The sequence below is a fragment of the Phocoena phocoena genome, chromosome 6 (assembly GCF_963924675.1).
Source record: "Phocoena phocoena chromosome 6, mPhoPho1.1, whole genome shotgun sequence".
Classification (NCBI taxonomy): Eukaryota; Metazoa; Chordata; class Mammalia; order Artiodactyla; family Phocoenidae; genus Phocoena; species Phocoena phocoena.
Genome location: NC_089224.1, coordinates 102,407,840 through 102,425,055, shown reverse-complemented (window position 1 = coordinate 102,425,055; position 17,216 = coordinate 102,407,840). Strand labels below are relative to the sequence as shown.

Genomic DNA, 17,216 nt, shown 5'->3' with positions numbered 1-17,216 from the left:
TGCTCCCGTCTCCTTGGTCTGTCTGGGGTTTCCAGTTTGTACTCCCAAGGAGGTGTCCAGGGCCACTTGGGAGAGATGGGTAGGGGGGCTTTAAGCTTCATTTCCCTGCATCAACCACAGCTCCCTGTGTCCTCTGTTTCACATAGGGGTTCTGAGAATGACTTCATGTGTGTTTTTTTTTTAAAGCTTTCGCTGTTTCAACATTTGAAAATCCACCGCTGTGAGGTCCCTTCCAGCTGGGAAGTTCTATTTTGGGAGCTGGAGGTGGGTGTGGGAAGGGTTAAGCATTATTCAGCCAAAGAGCGGGGTTGGGCCTCAGTGACCTTTTAAAGTTCTTATAGCTCGGGCTTGCAATGCGGGCGATCTCAGAACATTCTATAAAAATAGCGCTCAAACAAAACAACTTCTGAAGCCTAAAGGATGTGGAAGAGAGGCTCGATGTGGAGGAACGTTTAGGTGGCAGTTCAACAGGAGTCTTGAGGCCTCTCTCCTTCAAGCACCCCTCTCCATTTTTTTCCCTTCCTTTTTAACTCTCCATCAGCTGTCACTTGGGGTTGTTTGGGTTCAGAACGGTTCTCATTTTCGCCCAGGAGCGGGTGACGCAGGTGGCCTGTACGTCTCTCCCAAGGGTGGTGGCCTTCCCTCCTCCAACACCAGCCCTAGTTTGGACCTGTAGTTTCGCTTGGTGAGGGAGGCCGGGCCGTTCCCGGGCCCAGAGAGGAACGTCTCTGCCCTTGGCATGCAGCTCTGAGTCAACAGGCCTGATAAACGGCCCACTTCCCAGGGCCAGCAAGGAACAAAGCCCTGACTGCTGCTGCGGGATCCGTCTGCCCCCCTCTTCCTGAAACAGCTGTTTATTCTTTTGACAGGAGTTGGAACGGAGCACCTTCCTTTCCTCCCAGCCCGGCCTCCTTCTGCAGAACGGAGCTCAATAGAACTTTGTTGTTTTGCCTTTTACTCTGGGGGGAGAGAAGCAGACGATGAGGTACGTGACATGTTGAAATGATTTACCTCTGCCTTGTCGGGGTCACTGGGGGTTTTGTGAGCCGGCTGCGGCGTGCATGCCCCTGGGGGAGGAACCCCGCTCTCCCCCTAACTGCTTGCTGGTCCCCTCGGTAGTTCTAGAAGAAGACAGAGTCCTCCTCTCCCCGGCGTCGGATCAAGAAGTGGGTGCTGGTGGGATGCTGGTCCAGTCCCTGTTAGTTTGCTGCCCCTGGCAGGACCTCACAGGGCGTGGCTGCAGCCTGGGGTTTTCTGTGCAGGACTCAAAAGTGCCATTGCAGGGGCAGGAGGGCGAGTCTTGGGGCCCAGGACCTGCGTTGCGGGTGGATGCAGAGCCCTCTCAGGGCAGCGCCGACCCTTCATTTACCTCCCCTTCTTTCTCTTGGAAAAACTCTTGCACACTGATTTCTGGGCCAGGCAGCAAGGAAAAGCTGGCTGGATCCAGGCTTCAGATTTCCTGAAGGGGATTCAAGAAAGGGCACGACAAGACGTCCCTCCGAGAACAGGTTGTCCATCTGTGACGGCTGGAGCGACGGCTAGTTGTATATTTAGTTTGAAGCTTGTCTCTTGTTTTCCTCCGTCTGTGTTTACTTTGACCCTTGTAATGAGAAACATAACTGGAAACAGCCCTCCATGCACTTTTTTTTCCCCACGAATTATAACATGTTTCTCCCAACAGGGAGCATTTCCCCGTAATGCCCACCAATTTAGAGAGGTTTTAGGATAAAGCAGCATTCTCCCTCCTCACCCTCAGCACCCACCCCCTGCCAAGAGCTGGGCCTGGGAGGCAGAGGGTCTGCTTTTCAAACACACCACCCACCTTGTGGGTGAGCCCAGTGATCTCAGCCTTTGCTAAAGCTCAGTTTCCTCAGCTAAAAGCCGCTGCGCTGACCAGGATGAGGGATGAACAGGATGGAGTGAGTGCGGAAGGCTCCCACACCAGGCACACAAGAGGCACCTGGAAATGGCAGAAGAGTTGAGCCAATGCTCACCAGCTGGTCCAAGGAGAAGCTAGCCCCTCAGTGAGTCTAGCCTGTGATTAGCTGGCTTTGGGTCAATTGCTAAGTGGTAATCATGAAAGGCAAAATGAGAGGATGTTGCAAAGAGACATGGGTGGTTAGTCCATGGATAAGCCTGCATGTTTACTGAGAACAAAAGAGTTAAAAGAGGGGGCACTAGAGGCCAACTCTCTGGACCTGAATCCTGGCTCCACCACTTCATGCTGTATGGCACTGGGCAAGTCACTTAACCTTTCCGAGCCTCCATTTTCATACCTGTAAAATGAGCATGATACTAGAATGCTTTCACACGGTCGTTGTGAGGCTTACCTGAGAGATTACTGGTAAAGCATTTAGCCTGGGGCCTGGCCTGGTTCATTTGGGGGGCATCCAAGTGTTGCAGGGCCAGAAGCTTATTCAATTTTCAGGGTCCGCTTTGAGAAAAAGAATGCAGAGTTGCAAGTATAATATTAGTGTGGAAGTGAATGCAGTCGTCCCTCGGTATCCACAGGGGATTGGTTCCAGGATCTCACAGATACCAAACTCTGAAGATGCTCACGTCCCTTACATAAATGGCATAGTATTTGCATATAACCTACACACATTCTCCTGTTCACTTTAAGTCACCTGGAGATCACTTACAATACCGAGTATGATGTAAATGCTATGTAGATTGTTGCATGTACGCAGCAAATTCAAGTTTTGCTTTTTGGAACTTTCTGGAATTTTTTGTTTTTTAACATTTTCGATCCGTGGTTAGTTGAATCCGTGGATGTGAAACCCATGGTTATGGAAAACTATTTAGAATGTGAGGAGACATCCCAACAAATAACAAAAATTGACAAATACTCTACATAGGACAAAATCCAGAAAACATCCTAATAAAATGTGAAAGTAATAGAAAAATGATCAGTATCACTCAGCTGTCTGATGCACCTGTCACATTTTGGCTGCATACTCCTGGATTGCCTCTTTGCTGATTTTGTAGTATCATTTTTAATAGAGACAAAGACAAATCAGTTTTGCCTCTAGCATGGTTAGTCAGTGGTTGCTTTTTATAACTGCGAGTTTAGAAGTTTCTTTCAGCTTTACAACTTGTTATTGGTGATGCCACGGCCGTGAATCTTTTGGCACTTCCCTGCTCAGGTGGCTCCAGCCAGATCTCTGAAGAACTCAGCTCTTCGATCCTGGATGGCGGGAGGGGGGTGTGGGTACCAGGTGGCTGTGAGGTCTGGATCACTGGGACCCCTGAGCAGGGAGCAGAGTAGCAGCTAGTTCAGCTCCGTCTCTTGTGGATCGAAGTGGGGGGCTCCTGGGAGCTCAGCAAGGCCTAGCTGGGGCAGGTTGTTACTGGGACCCAGGTAGGTCTGCAGGGAGTGGGGTCAGTATTCAGGCCTCACCTGCAGTCCTGGGACAGGCACCCAGGCTGGAGTGATTCCCCCAGGCAGGAGCAGTGCCTCGCCTCGGGGCAGCTTTTGGGCTTTTCCCACTCTCCACCCCGGTGGGAGAGCAGGCCCAGTCTTGCCGGGGATCCTGACTCAGAGGTTTCATAAGCTTCTGGATCAGCTGGCCTGTGGGCTCAACATGAGTTGGTTGGCCGTCCTCTCTCTTGATCATCACTTCCAGGAATCTGTGGGCCATTGCAGCAAGACGAGCTCCATGTGGCTGAGTGAACTTGTCCTCATAAAATGAGACTTCCAGCCCTGTGGCTGATTTCTCATCCAGGTCCTAGGTCAATCAGGAAAGCCTGTCATGGAAAGTTAAGTCCACAGGACTTGTTTCAAGGCTGGGGAGACTGAGGCCAGAGGAACCCGTGACCCTGGTTCCCAAAGCCGCTCTGTGTGGGAGCTGGCGTGACGTTTGAGCCGCCGCTTCCTTCCCTGCCCGTGGTGAGCCACGGGGGCAAAGGCCACGCGCGGCGGGACCCCGAGCTGGGGGCGGTGGGGAGCTGAGCTGACTGTCACAGCAGTCACAGCGTGGCGTGGAGGGCTCTCCCTTGACTCTTCTGTGTGGTGCCGCCCTGGAGGGCCAAGTCTCCTCTCAGAGGGAACCACAGCTCTGCCCTCAGAGCCACGCATTTCTGAATCTCTCCCCTGAGAAAGCATCACCCTTGTTTCCACTGCCATCGGTGGAGCATTTACTGACTGCCGGTCACAATGTGCTGTGCAAACATGTCTCCTTTTGTCCCTTCAAGAACCCTAGAGGAGGGTGTTGGAAGCTCCATTTTGTCTATGTAAATAGAGGCTCAGAGCCAGAGAACTTGCCCCGGGTTGTGCCTACAGGGCTGCAGGGGCTTAGCGGGGTTTTGTGCAGGGTGACTAATACCCAGTCAGCTCCTGAGCCCTCTCCCCACCCCCTCAGCTGCTTTGTTTCGTTTGCAGCACTTGTGGGTTCCAGGGGCAGGGGGAAGAATCCCGGGGAGAGAGGAAGATTCTTCAGCCTGCAGGAAGGTTTGGTTTCCTCTGCCGCTGCTGTTCCCATTCTCTCCCAAGATAATGGCTTTTCCAGGGCTTCTGAGTGCTGTGATGCAGCTGAGATGCTCACCTTTTCCCGACATGGGATGGAGAAAACAAGGGCCACGAGAATTCCTTTCAGAGAGGAATTCTATCTGGAAGGAATACCTTGACTTAGATCAGTTGGGGTGAAGCTAGGAGATTCTCTGAAGTCGTGGGTGTGTGTATCATTCTGTGTGGAAGAATTAATTTATGGGCCACATGGAAACGTCTGACACTCCAGGCAAACAGGAGTGGGAGAGGAGGCGGGGGGAGGGGGCGAGGACACTCGGAGGAACGACGGGCTTACAGTGTGGCCCTGCCTTGCGAGATGCACCCAGGCTTTTAGCACAGTGTGCACCTGTTCCAGGAGTGGGGACGGTTTCCTGTGGAAACCGTTGCAGGGACTGAGTTCTGGGAGTGGCCCAGGAGCAGCCCGTGCCGGTGGTGGGATGGATTCGGAGGGAAATCGCAAACACCATAAGAGGGCCTGGGAGATGCTGGGAGGGCTCAGGTGGAACTGCGCCTGGCTGGGCTCACATGATCCTCTGAGGGGTGGGGTCCAGGTGACTCAGCTAGTTACACTCTCCCATATAAGGCAGGGTGCTAGTACTCTGTAGGTCCTAATTCTGTGCTCAACCCCTTAAATGGGATATTTGGAAGTAACCCCAACTTTCCTACTTGGTGGGTAAGAGAGTCAACCACGAATCTTCAGAATGACACAGTTTTGAAAATTCTGAGAGACAAACACATCAGCGAAGGGCTTTTAGGCTGCATTGGCTGCCAAATGCCTCATTTTATCCAGAGAGAAAAATTAAAATGTTTTAAAAGACCCGCTGGCCACCCTGCCAACCCTTCTGTCCCCAGACACTGGGGTTCCAGATTCCAGTAAGCGTGTATACACCCATTTCCAGTGCTTTGCTAAAGGATGTGAGATCGGCTCATTTGCACAGCTTTCAACTGTAAGTTTCCAACAAGAGTGATGCCTGGCCACAGCAAAAAGTAAGCAGATTCAAGTCATTTATAGAGTCCAGAAAGAAATGGGCTTCAAGAGTTGCCTCTGAGGCTAATTTCTGAAATTAAAAAATCAAACAGCTGCATTTGGAGAGGGGATTAGGGGGTGTGTCTGATTTTATATCAGGCTCTCCCTGATGTAAGCGTCAGTGTTCTCTACCACGAGAGCTTGTGCGTTTCTCTATTTAATGTTTCTTACACCAGGAGAAAATTTGCGTTTGATCCTCAGCAGGTGGGGTTGATAAAGCTTCGGATGGCCTGGGCTTGATCAAAGAAAATCAAAGTCGCCTGGCATTGCCAAGGGGCTCTTAATCAGGCTGCAGCACGGAACAGCTGGATAAACCTTTAGAGTCCCGAATTTGCATCAGTTTGCACTTTATTGTCTAACATGTTCTTATTCCAAAACCCTTATTCTTTTCTCTCAAATACGCTTTGAGCTCTTGCTAACTACCAGGCACTGTGCTGTCTTCATTGGATCCTCCCAACAGCCTGTTTTATGGATACCACTAGAAGAACTAGCTTTTTTTTTTTTTTTTTTTTTTCTTGCGGTACGCGGGCCTCTCACTGTTGTGGCCTCTCCCGTTGCGGAGAACAGGCTCCGGACGTGCAGGCTCAGCGGCCATGGCTCACGGGCCCAGCCGCTCCGCGGCATGTGGGATCCTCCCAGACCGGGGCACGAACCCGTGTCCCCTGCATCGGGAGGCGGACTCTCAACCACTGTGCCACCAGGGAAGCCTGAACTAGCATTTTTTGAGCATTTATATGGTGCCAGGCAAAATGCTAAATATTTTATGGATGCCAACTCTTACAGTCATCACCATTTTTAACCCCATTTTAGAGACGAGGAAACCCACCTAAACGTGATCCATTACAGGTCCACCATCCCTTCTCTGAATCCCTAGGGCCAGATGTGTCGGAATTCAGAATTTTTTAGATGCCGAGTGTTTACCATATTATGTAATGTACCCAATGCAGCAGCAAGCACGTAACAAAGTACATCAATATTTATGCAAAGAAACATTTAAACAGTCTCACTAAGTGGGATAAAGTTTATAAATAGCCTCATGTCAGTTGGGGCCTGGATGCCAATTGAATTATAAACAGGCTTTTGGTTCTCAGAGCTTGGAGTTGGGTGAGGGTCTGAAAAGATGCTTACATGTTCGGAGTTACCCATTTTCATGTGTCTCAAATCCCCGCCTCATTCCCAAGCTCCTGTGTTCTATCACCAGCCACACTTCTCTGGGGGTGAAGACAGTGGCAGAGAGAGATGGCCACAGTCTCAATCCAGATCTGTTTGCTTCCACACCCAGGCCTTTCCTTGCACTCAGTGCTAATGCTGTTGACATAGAAATCAAGTGGCTTCTTCCAGCAGCGGGGCCGAGTTGCATGCAGCCCTCTGCATTTTGTAACTTTGCTGTGGGCCCCGGGCTGTCTGTGCCAGCTCACGAGGTATTCACAGGGAAGAAGCTTGAGACCGAGGTTTCCCTGTGGCCCAGAAGGCTCATCTTCTCACGGTCTCTGGAACACCACCGATCACAGCTGTATCTGAAAGCTGGAGGTTGAGTTATGACCTTGAGTTCAGCCCTGGCTTTTCCATTTCCAAACAGAACACACCTTCTAAGCAAGAAGGAATAGAGGGCTTCCCTGGTGGCACAGTGGTTGAGAGTCCGCCTGCCGATGCAGGGGACATGGGTTCGTGCCTCGGTCCTGGAAGATCCCACATGCCGCAGAGCGGCTGGGCCCGTGAGCCATGGCCGCTGAGCTTGCGCGTCTGGAGCCTGTGCTCCGCAGTGGGAGGGGCCACAGTGGTGAGAGGCCCGCGTACCGCAAAAAAAAAAGGAATAGAGTGTCATGGCTGATCCCATACCTTTTCTTCTTTAACTGCATTTAATAATAAAGGTGATGGAGCATGTGAGATCCAAGCTGGGAATCATCTCAGAACGCTCTTTGAAAAGAATTGGAGAATAACCTGTCCCCTGAAAGGACACATCTCAGTGCCATTCTCATTTTATCTCATGCGCTCACCAGACATTTATTGACAGCCCCGTCTGCTGTCTGTGGGGCACTGGGGATTCAGGGTTGAATAAGAAGACATCCTCCCTGGGACTTGCCTGGTAGTCCAGTGTTTAAGATTCCATGCTTCCAGTGCAGGGGACATGGGTTCCGTCTCTGGTCAGGGAACTAAGATCCCACATGCCACGTGGTGTGGCCAAAAAAAAAAAAAAGAAGAAGAAGAAGACATCCTTTCGGCCCTCAGGAAGCTCAAACGAATCATTAGGGGAGACAGAGCCAAAATGTGGACGTTACCACATGAGCCGCCTCCCAAGGTGATGTGTACAGCAACGTAAATAAAGTGATGAGGGAGCTGGAGGAGAGAAAGGGGGCTTCGCTGGTGGTCAGGGGTGGAGGTGGGAAGTGGCTTCACCAAGGCGATGACATTGGCTCCCACGTGTCCACTCTTGTGTTTTCTCCACCTCCTGGTCCTCTCCTTCTCGCCCCCTCCTCTATCCTACCTCTAAGTGTCGGCATCTTCAAGCTTCAGCCCAGGGCCCTCCTTCCTTTTTTTCTCTCTACATTCTCTCCTTGGTAATCGAATTCATTCCCTTCACGTTAAATACTGTCCTGGGTCCGTGGACAGCTCCTCCAACTGCACAGCCCGCCCACATCTCTCCCATGAACTTCAGGCTCGGAAGTCCACTTGCCTACTCGTCTCCATTCAGGTGTTCACACACTCCTCGAAATACACACATCCAAAAGGCAATTCATGGTCATTATCCTTCAAGCCTGTTCCTCCTCCAACCCATTTGAGGAATGGGTTGTAGGAATGCTACAGCCCACCTGCTTAAGCAGAAACCTTGTTTCTTCCCTCATCCCTGATGATTAAATTACCAGCCAAATCCTATCAGTTCTGTCTCCAAAGTATATTTTGAATGAAGCCACCCTTTGAGGCAGGCCACCTCCTCTTTGTGACCATTAAAATAGTCTGCCCTTGTCTTTTTATCCGTTCTGCATACCCAGCGCCCAGATGGGTCTCTCTGAACAAAGTTGGATGAAGTGATTCTTCAGCTTCAGATGTTTTGGTGGGTCCCCACCCACTTTCCATGCCTTTCCAGGCTCTGACTGCCCCTGCCCACCCTCTGACTGCCTCCTACCACCACCCCGCCCTCGTTCCAGCCGCTCAGGTGGGACAACTTCGCTATTTTCTTCTTGTCCAGGTTTTTTGCTTTTGTTTTATTCCAAACACAAGAAGCTTTTTCTCGGTCAGCCTGGTATAGATGCTGTTTCCGAAATATTCTCACCCTTTCTCATGGCACTTTTCATCCTTTTCCATCCTATCTTCATCCCGTGGGAAGCTTTAAAATCACCTCCCCAGTGAGGGCTTCCCCGACTACCCAAATTGAGGTACTTCCCAAACCATTATTCCATACCCATCACCCCTTCCCCCTTCAATCACAATTTCATGCGGCAGTCAAGAAATAGTTATATACCTACTGTGTGTCGATTGTGTGGGCGTGGAGAAGAAAAGCTGGCTGGGAAGTAGTTGAGTCTAGATTGTAAAGGACCAGGGAGTTTTCCCCTCTGAGGACGGGCATACAGGCAGTATATCAAGGGCAGCAGAGCTCAGGAATGGATGGTTCCCCAAAATCACATGCCAAGAGGTGGGGCGATCTGAGTCAGAGGCAGCTGGTGTCCATGGGAAACATTAGCTAGACCCTCACTCTAGAAAAATGGTACAGATGAACTTATTTGCAAAGCAGAAATAGAGTCACAGATGTAGGGAATAAACTTATGGTTATCAAGGGGGGAAGGGGGGATGGGATGAAGTGGGAGATTGGGATTGACATATATACACTACTATGTATAAAATAGATAATTAATGAGAACCTACTATATAGCACAGGGAACTCTACTCAGTGCTCTGTGGTGACCTAAATGGGAAGGAAATCCAAAAAAGAGAAGATATATGTACACATATAACTGATTCCCTTTGCTGTACAGCAGAAACTAGCACATCATTGTAAAGCAACTATACTACAATAAAAATAAGTAAGTAAATAAATAAACAAACAACCCCCCACTCTCCCACGTCCATGGTGAACCTTGTGATCAATCAGGGTACTTTCCCTCTGAGCCTCAAAGTGGCCTTAGTGTCCTTCCCAACCCAAGCAGCCCCGTCAATTCATTGAACTGGCTAATTTGCCATCACGGGCCTATGCAGTTTAAGGTAGAACATGCTCCTTAGCTCTCGTTAAATATTCATCAACTTTTCCTTTTAGAAAGGATATGGGTAGAAGCATTTCTTAAAAACCATATCCCATTCTCAACATTTAATCTATTTTTCCCCCTCTTCTTTTCTTTTCCCAGGAGAAAATAATGAATGTCAAAGGAAAAGTGATTCTGTCAATGCTGGTTGTCTCAACTGTAATTGTTGTGTTTTGGGAATATATCAACAGGTAATTATGAAACATGATAAAGCGATGTTAATGAAAGTCTCCTCTAATCTCCAGGTATCAGCCAAGTCAGCAGGTTGAATTAAAATTAGGATTAACTGACACCATAAAGAAGGGATTCCATCCTTCCTGTATCCCTGAGCCCTAGACTGTCTTTAAAATCATTAGATCTTTTTTTTTCCTTTTTTAAAAGATTTATTTATTTTATTTTTGGCTGCGTTGGGTCTTCGTTGCTGTGCACAGGCTTTCTCTAGTTGCGGCGAGCAGGGGCTACTCTTCGTTGTGGTGCGCGGGCTTCTCATTGCAGTGGCTTCTCTTGTTGAGGAGCGTGGGCTCTAGGCGCGCGGGCTTCAGCAGTTGTGGCACGTGAACTTAGTTGCTATGCAGTATGTGGGATCTTCCCCGACCAGGGCTTGAACCCATGTCCCCTGCATTGGCAGGCGGATTCCTAACCACTGCACCACCAGGGAAGCCCAAAATCATTAGATCTTCATGCACCTTCTAAGTAATTGATTATCTTCCTTCTGCCATGTTCCTAATGTCTTGATTTTTATACCTTTGCGGTTCTGGGTAGGCTAGAGCCAGAAACAGTAAGGTCATATTAAGACCAAAATGTCATATTAAATTATTTATATGACCAGATATGGAAATTACCTTAAGAAATTTCAGACAGGAATTCCATGAGAAATCCACCCTGATTTTTGCAGTCCTAAAATACTTGCAGAGTTTAAAGGAACAACTCAAGGTTGTTGACTTTGGTGCAAAATACACTCTGAATTGCTGGTGATTTCATTTGTGCCTGGCAAAACTTTGGGGTATTTTGTCTTTCTTTTAACCCTGGAAAGCAAGATGAATTAAATATTTCTGAGTTTTCAAGTTCATCAGTGGATTCACCCCAAATATTTGAGCTGCTTCTGTGTTTTTGGAAACTACCAATGCCTCGGAGATTCCAGCTGTAGAGGCCTCTGACAGAAAGGAGTCTCTGCAAGTGGCTACAAAAATGCATGATGGTTTTGACTTAAGAGGCATTGGTACAGCTCAGCCTTTCTTTCAAAAAGGCCACCTTAGGGCCTCCCTGGTGGCACAGTGGTTGAGAATCTGCCTGCCAGTGCAGGGACACGGGTTCGGGCCCTGGTCTAGGAATATCCCACATGCCGCGGAACAACTAAGCGCGTGAGCCACAACTCCTGAGCCTGTGCGTCTGGAGCTTGTGCTCTGAGACAAGAGAGGCCGTGACAGTGAGAGGCCCATGCACCGCGATGAAGAGTGGCCCTCGCTCGCCACAACTAGAGAAAGCCCTCGCACAGAAACGAAGACCCAACACAGCCAAAAATAAAATAAATTTTAAAAAAAGGCCACCTTCCAATTCTGGGCCAGGAGAGCTGTCTCGTCACCATTCTTTTTGATTTTTTTTTTTTTTTTTTTTTTTTTTTGCCGTACGCAGGCCTCTCACTGTTGTGGCCTCTCCCGTTGCGGAGCACAGGCTCCGGACGCGCAGGCTCAGCGGCCATGGCCCACGGGCCCAGCCGCTCCGCGGCATGTGGGATCTTCCCGGACCGGGGCATGAACCCCGTGTTCCCTGCATCGGCAGGCGGACTCTCAACCACTGCGCCACCAGGGAAGCACCACTGATATTTTCATGGTGAAGTGTCTTAGAAGCCTCCCAAGTTCAAGATGATGGCCTGGATGAACATTAGAATGTCTCTTATAATTATTAAATTCTAAGATTTGATGAGCCAGCAGGACAATCTTGGCCACTTATAAAGGAACTGCACTTTCAGGGACATCAGTAGGAGGAGGATTCTCTAGACTCCAGAGCTGTTATTCCCTGGGGTGCTGCATAGATCTCACCGCTTCTGGAGTGTTATCCTGCTTCATTCTGAACAACTCATTTTAAGAAAAACAAGACAAGCTAGAGAGTGACCCTGTTGAAGTGGTTTATAAACCAGGTCTTTTGAATTGAAACTCTGGGTACTTAGTCCAAAGAAAAGATGACTCAGTGTTGGATGCAGGGAGTTCCTGGGGCTTCCTTAGATACTTGAGGGCTGAGGAAATATCCTCGCTGAAGTCTGGAGCTAGGCTGCCTGGGGCTGGTCCTGTGCCACCACTTACCTCCTCTGTGACTTTGGGCAAGTTATTCAGCCACACTGTTCCTCGGTTTCCCTATCTTTAAAAATGGGAGGAAAAAAAAAAAATGGGAGAACAAACTTACGGTTACCGGCGGCGGGGGGAAGGGTGGGGGGAGGGATAGTTAGGGAGTTTGGGATTGACGTGTACACACTGCTGTATTTAAAATGGATAACCAGGGCTTCCCTGGTGGCGCAGTGGTTGAGAGTCCGTCTGCCGATGCAGGGGAAACGGGTTCGTGCCCCGGTCTGGGAAGATCCCACATGCCGCGGAGCAGCTGGGCCCGTGAGCCACGGCTGCTGAGCCTGCGTGTCCGGAGCCTGTGCTCCACAACGGGAGAGGCCACAGCGGTGAGAGGCCCGCGTACCGCTAAAAAAGAAAAAAATAACCAACAGGGATCTACTGTATAGCACAGGGAACTCTGCTCAATATTATGTAACAACCTAAATGGAAAACGAATTTGTAAAAGAATAGATACACGTATATGTATAACTGAATCACTGTGCTGTACCCCTGAAACTATCACAACATTGTTAATCAACTATACCCCAATATAAAATAATAAGTTGAAAAAAATAAAGAAATGACTGGTGAATAGGGGGGCTGTTCTCCCTGTCTTAGTGAGTGTATTTGTGGAACAGACCAGTTTGTATAGCTGTAAAAGCTTTAGGAAACCTGGATTATTTTTTCTTTTAAATGGGCATAACAGTAGTACCTGCCTCATAGGGTTGGTGGATTCAATAAGTTACTGTGTATAAAGCACTTAGGGCAACACACTCAGTAAATGCTAGCTGCTCTCACCATTATCATCACCATCATTACCGCCACCCTCATCATCTGCTCAGAGGGCAGAATAGGACAGGGGATTTTAGCAAGTAATAGAAGGAAGAGCTCTAGCAGTTGGAAGGTTCCAACAGAAGAGCAGGCACCCTTCGGGTTCCTCCCCTGAATTGAGTTGCTTGTGTAGGTAACCTTCAAGCTCTGAACGCTTGGTTGGATAACCTTGGTGTTTTGAATTGCAGCCAGAGTCATATTTCCATATTTTGGGTACTTCACAAAATTAAATTATGGGAGCCAAAGGCCCAAATGTGCATCTTGGCACTAGCCTCCAATAAAGAGGGTTATTTCTCAGTGCTGGGCACACTCTTCTCTGCACAGTAACTGGGGCAGGTTCTGGCTGCTCTTCGGGGCCATAGTCTGGCACCCAGACTGCTGCCACAGAATTCTTCAACGTGAGGAATCTATTTGCATGTCTGCAAGAGGTTTAAAGGGCAGCAGATTCTTTGCCACCCTGTGAATTGACCATGTGATGATCTGAGGTGAGCTGAGGGCACTAACCCTAGACAGGTGGGCAGCACGGTAGCTAAAAAGGGTTGTAAAATAACTCAGTCGAACACATCAACTGATTAGGAAAGAGAACGGTTGTCAGTAGAGCATCCTGAAAGAACGTTTGATTTGAGGCTGGATAAGAAAAAATTCTTAGAATTTTAGAGATGGAAGAAACCTTAAAAGTTATAATAAAGTAGTGATAGTGAGGGTGATTTTGATGATAGCAGCTACTAGTTATTGAGCATTTGCCAGGAACTGCAATATGCATTCCCTCCAGTTCTTAAAATAGGCCTGCAAGTAAGTATTAGTCAGCATTTCCAGATGAGGAACACTGAGTCTCCACAATGTTAAAGGTGAATTTTCAAAGTCACATTTTCAGGAAGATTTAGGTCCGGGGCTGTCTGATTGCAGCCCATTCTCGACCCACGATTACAACCCTTCCTTTAGCTGAGAGTTCCCATTTTTCAAGTGACAAATGGAGACCAAATAGGTGAAATGACTTAACAGTGAATTTATGTCCAAGTTCTAACTAGAACTCAGATCTGATTCATCGTCTGGGGCTCCTTCTTGAGCTGGTTGTTCATGCCGAGTGCTGTGAGGGATACAGTGTGAGCCATGGAGAATTCCTCCCCTCAAGGGGTTATGCTTTGGATGGAGCAAGCAGACGTACACACCAATAAACCAAAAATGCAGGACTTCCCTGGTGGTACAGTGGTTAAGAATCCACCTGCAAATGCAGGGGACATGGGTTCGATCCCTGGTCCGGGAAGATCCCACATGCCATGGAGCAACTAAGCCTGCGCACCACAACTACTGAGCCTGTGCTCCAGAGCCCGTGAGCCACAACTGCTGAGCCCGCGTGCAACAACTACTGAAGCCCATGCGCCTAGAGCCCGTGCTCCACAGCAAGAGAAGCCACCGCGACGAGAAGCCCATGCAATGCGACGAAGAGCGGCCCCTTCTCGACGCAACTAGAGAAAGCCCGTGCGCAGCAACAAAGACCCAACACAACGATAAATAAATAAATAAATATTTTTAAAAGTTAAATTTAGAAAATCAAACCAAAAGCCTAGATAAAGTTAAATTAAAAAAAAAAAACCAACAATGCGAGTGGAGGAAGGACATCAGAGGGAGAGAAAAGGGGCCATGAGAGTTCAAGAAGGCAAAGATTATGTTTGGCTTAGAGAGGGATCTATTTTTTTGGCCTTCATTTACAAATATTTATTGAGCACCTACTGTGTGCCAGGCACTGTGCTAGGGTCGTACCAAGGAAGGCACAGAAGAGGTGGCATTTGAGCTGTGCCTTGAAGGATGAATATGTGTCAAATGCCATACACTGCAGCGTGGGTGTTGCTGTGACCTGAGATGCCGAAGGCTTCTGGGAGAGGAGGGTGCAAAGGGCAAGATGGCAGATTAAAAAGTTGGGACAAGGTGGCGAATCTGAATCTGCAGATTGACGCCCGGAGTGCCAGGTGGGGGTCTGAGTGCTGAGTTGCAGCGGGCCCGCCCCCTCCTCTCCCCTCTCCCTTCCTCCTCTTGTAGGGCGTGGAGTCAGATTCCCCAGGTTCAAATACTGTTTCTTCTCCTAGCAGTACGACCTTGAACAAAACCACTTAATGTGTCGGTGCCTCTGAGGAAGAATAGAACCTCCTTCACTGATTGTTGTGAGGATTTAATGAGCTAATACATGTCAATCTCTTAGAACAGTCCCTGGCCAATTATTAGCTATTATGAATATTGTTGGATCAATAAACAGATTTAGAAGCAAGGGACGTTAGAGCTTGGTCCACAAGTATTGAGCTCAGAGGGGAAACCATAGGTGGAAAGAGGGCATGCATTTTACTCCTACCAGGAGATGTGGACTCCCAGCAGGGGCAGAAGGCAAAGTCTGAAACAAATATTAGCCATTTATTTTTTTCAGAGATGAGGGCAGCTGGGGCCAGAAAGGCGCTGAGCCAGGGCAGGTACCTGAGCCCAGGTCCAGAACTGTTTCTACCAAGCTCTCTTCTTTATATTCACAGGGCGGAGAAGTGAGCAAGTAAGGTTTAGCCATTGGGCACAGCGTCCGTGCACAAAACAATAGAGGAATCTAGCACTATAAGTCCTGTCCCTTTGCCCCCTAAATGTCTCTCAAGTCAGTGCACTCCTCTCCCTCCATCTCCCTGGCTCCCTTGACCTGGGCCTGGACCACTGCCAGCCTCATGACTAGTCACCCATATCTACTCTCACAAGGCCTACAGATAGGACCCTATTCGTCTCCTGCCTAAAACTCTTCAAGGGCAAAATCTCCAGCAGGCCCCAGCGAGGGGACCTCTGGCTACTTCTCTGTTTATTTCCTTGCACATTTAAGTGCCTCGTTCCTTTCTCAGGGCCTTTGCATTTTTTTGTCTCCGTTAGGGACATTCTTCCCTGTTCCTCTTCCCCTGGACTCCTATTTATCCTTCAGAACTCAGCTAAAACATTATCCCCTCCTCTGGGAAGCCTTCCAGGTCTTCCTGTTAAGTGCTCCTGGTTACTTATGCCTTTTTTTTCTTTCCTGCTGTTCCCAGTAGCTTGTCTGCATCACAAGGACGCATAGGGACTGTGTCTGTCTCAGTCAATGCCATATCCCTAGCACTTGGCATGTAACACACTGTCAGCAAGTATTTGTTTTTTTGTTTTTTTGTTTTTTTTTAACATCTTTATTGGGGTATAATTGCTTTACAATAGTGTGTTAGTTTCTGCTTTATAACAAAGTGAATCAGCTATACATATACATATGCTCCCATGTGTCTTCCCTCTTGCGTCTCCCTCCCTCCCACTCTCCCCATCCCACCCCTCCAGGCTGTCCCAAAGCCCCGAGCTAATATCCCTGTGCCTTGCGGCTGCTTCCCCCTAGCTATCTACCTTACTACGTTTGTTAGTGTGTATATGTCCATGACTCTCTCTCGCCCTGTCAAAACTCACCCTTCCCCCTCCCCATATCCTCAAGTCCGTTCTCCAGTAGGTCTGCGCCTGCAAGTATTTGTTGAATGAAGGGAGGTGGTCCCCTAGAGGAGTCATACAGTCGCTGGTCCAGTCTTGTAGGTGCCTTCAGATGGTCTCACTGCCTTCGTTAGCTAAAGAAATGCCCTTTGAGGCTGCTCTGTAGAAGGCTCTGAGCTGGTGGTATGCTGGCTCTGCAGTCGTTGGTTTTAAGATAATCCTGGGTGATCCCTGAGCAGGTGGCAGGAGGGGACCTGTCTGTGGAGCCTCTCCCTCAGCAAGGCCACCCCGGACAATGGAGAGCTGCCATCTTTTTTTTGTTTTTAACTGAGATTTGAGATTCTCCAGAGACCTTCTTCCCACCCCTTGTTCTGAGTAATCCAGAAGTGACTGAAGTCCCTTGATATCATTGGTTCTATCTCAAAGGAAGGTGGAAACCTGGGAGTAGACAAAACCCAAGCTCTCAACTCAGCCCAGGACTTCAATGATAATGGTTTTCTCCAAATTAAAAGTAACATGATATGTTTTTATTTCTCATTTGCTTTTAGCCCAGAAGCCTCTTTGTTCTGGATAAACCAGTCAAAGTAAGTGCTTTGAATTCTAGATATCTATGGGATGCCTCCCATGTCCACTCTGGCACCCCTACAGTCCATTCTTAACATGGCAGGTGGTGATGCAGCTCTGGTCACAGGTGGAGGGGAGGGGTCCCAGGGGTCTGGCCTGTACTCCTCCAGCCCCCTAGTCTTGCCTTTATAGAGCCGTGACTCTTGTTTTGTCCGTGCTTCTCATCAACTATCTGTCTCTTTAAGTAGTGTTGTCTGGAGAACATCCCTGCCTTA

At 48.7% G+C, this 17,216-nt stretch overlaps 1 protein-coding gene across 5 annotated transcripts in view; it reads left to right on the top strand.

The window, feature by feature from the left end:
* The window catches only part of GGTA1 (glycoprotein alpha-galactosyltransferase 1 (inactive)), a 64,581-nt gene that overhangs the window by 33,513 nt on the left and 13,852 nt on the right, over positions 1-17,216 (top strand). For 2 of the 5 annotated variants that reach the window (XM_065878569.1, XM_065878574.1), the window contains 3 exons: positions 870-985; positions 9,872-9,960; positions 16,926-16,961. In XM_065878569.1, the coding sequence (XP_065734641.1) occupies positions 870-985; positions 9,872-9,960; positions 16,926-16,961 (241 nt within the window). Of the gene's footprint in view, positions 1-869; positions 986-9,871; positions 9,961-16,925; positions 16,962-17,216 lie in introns of those variants that run through there. The other 3 variants (XM_065878573.1, XM_065878570.1, XM_065878572.1) reach the window with 3 other exon arrangements.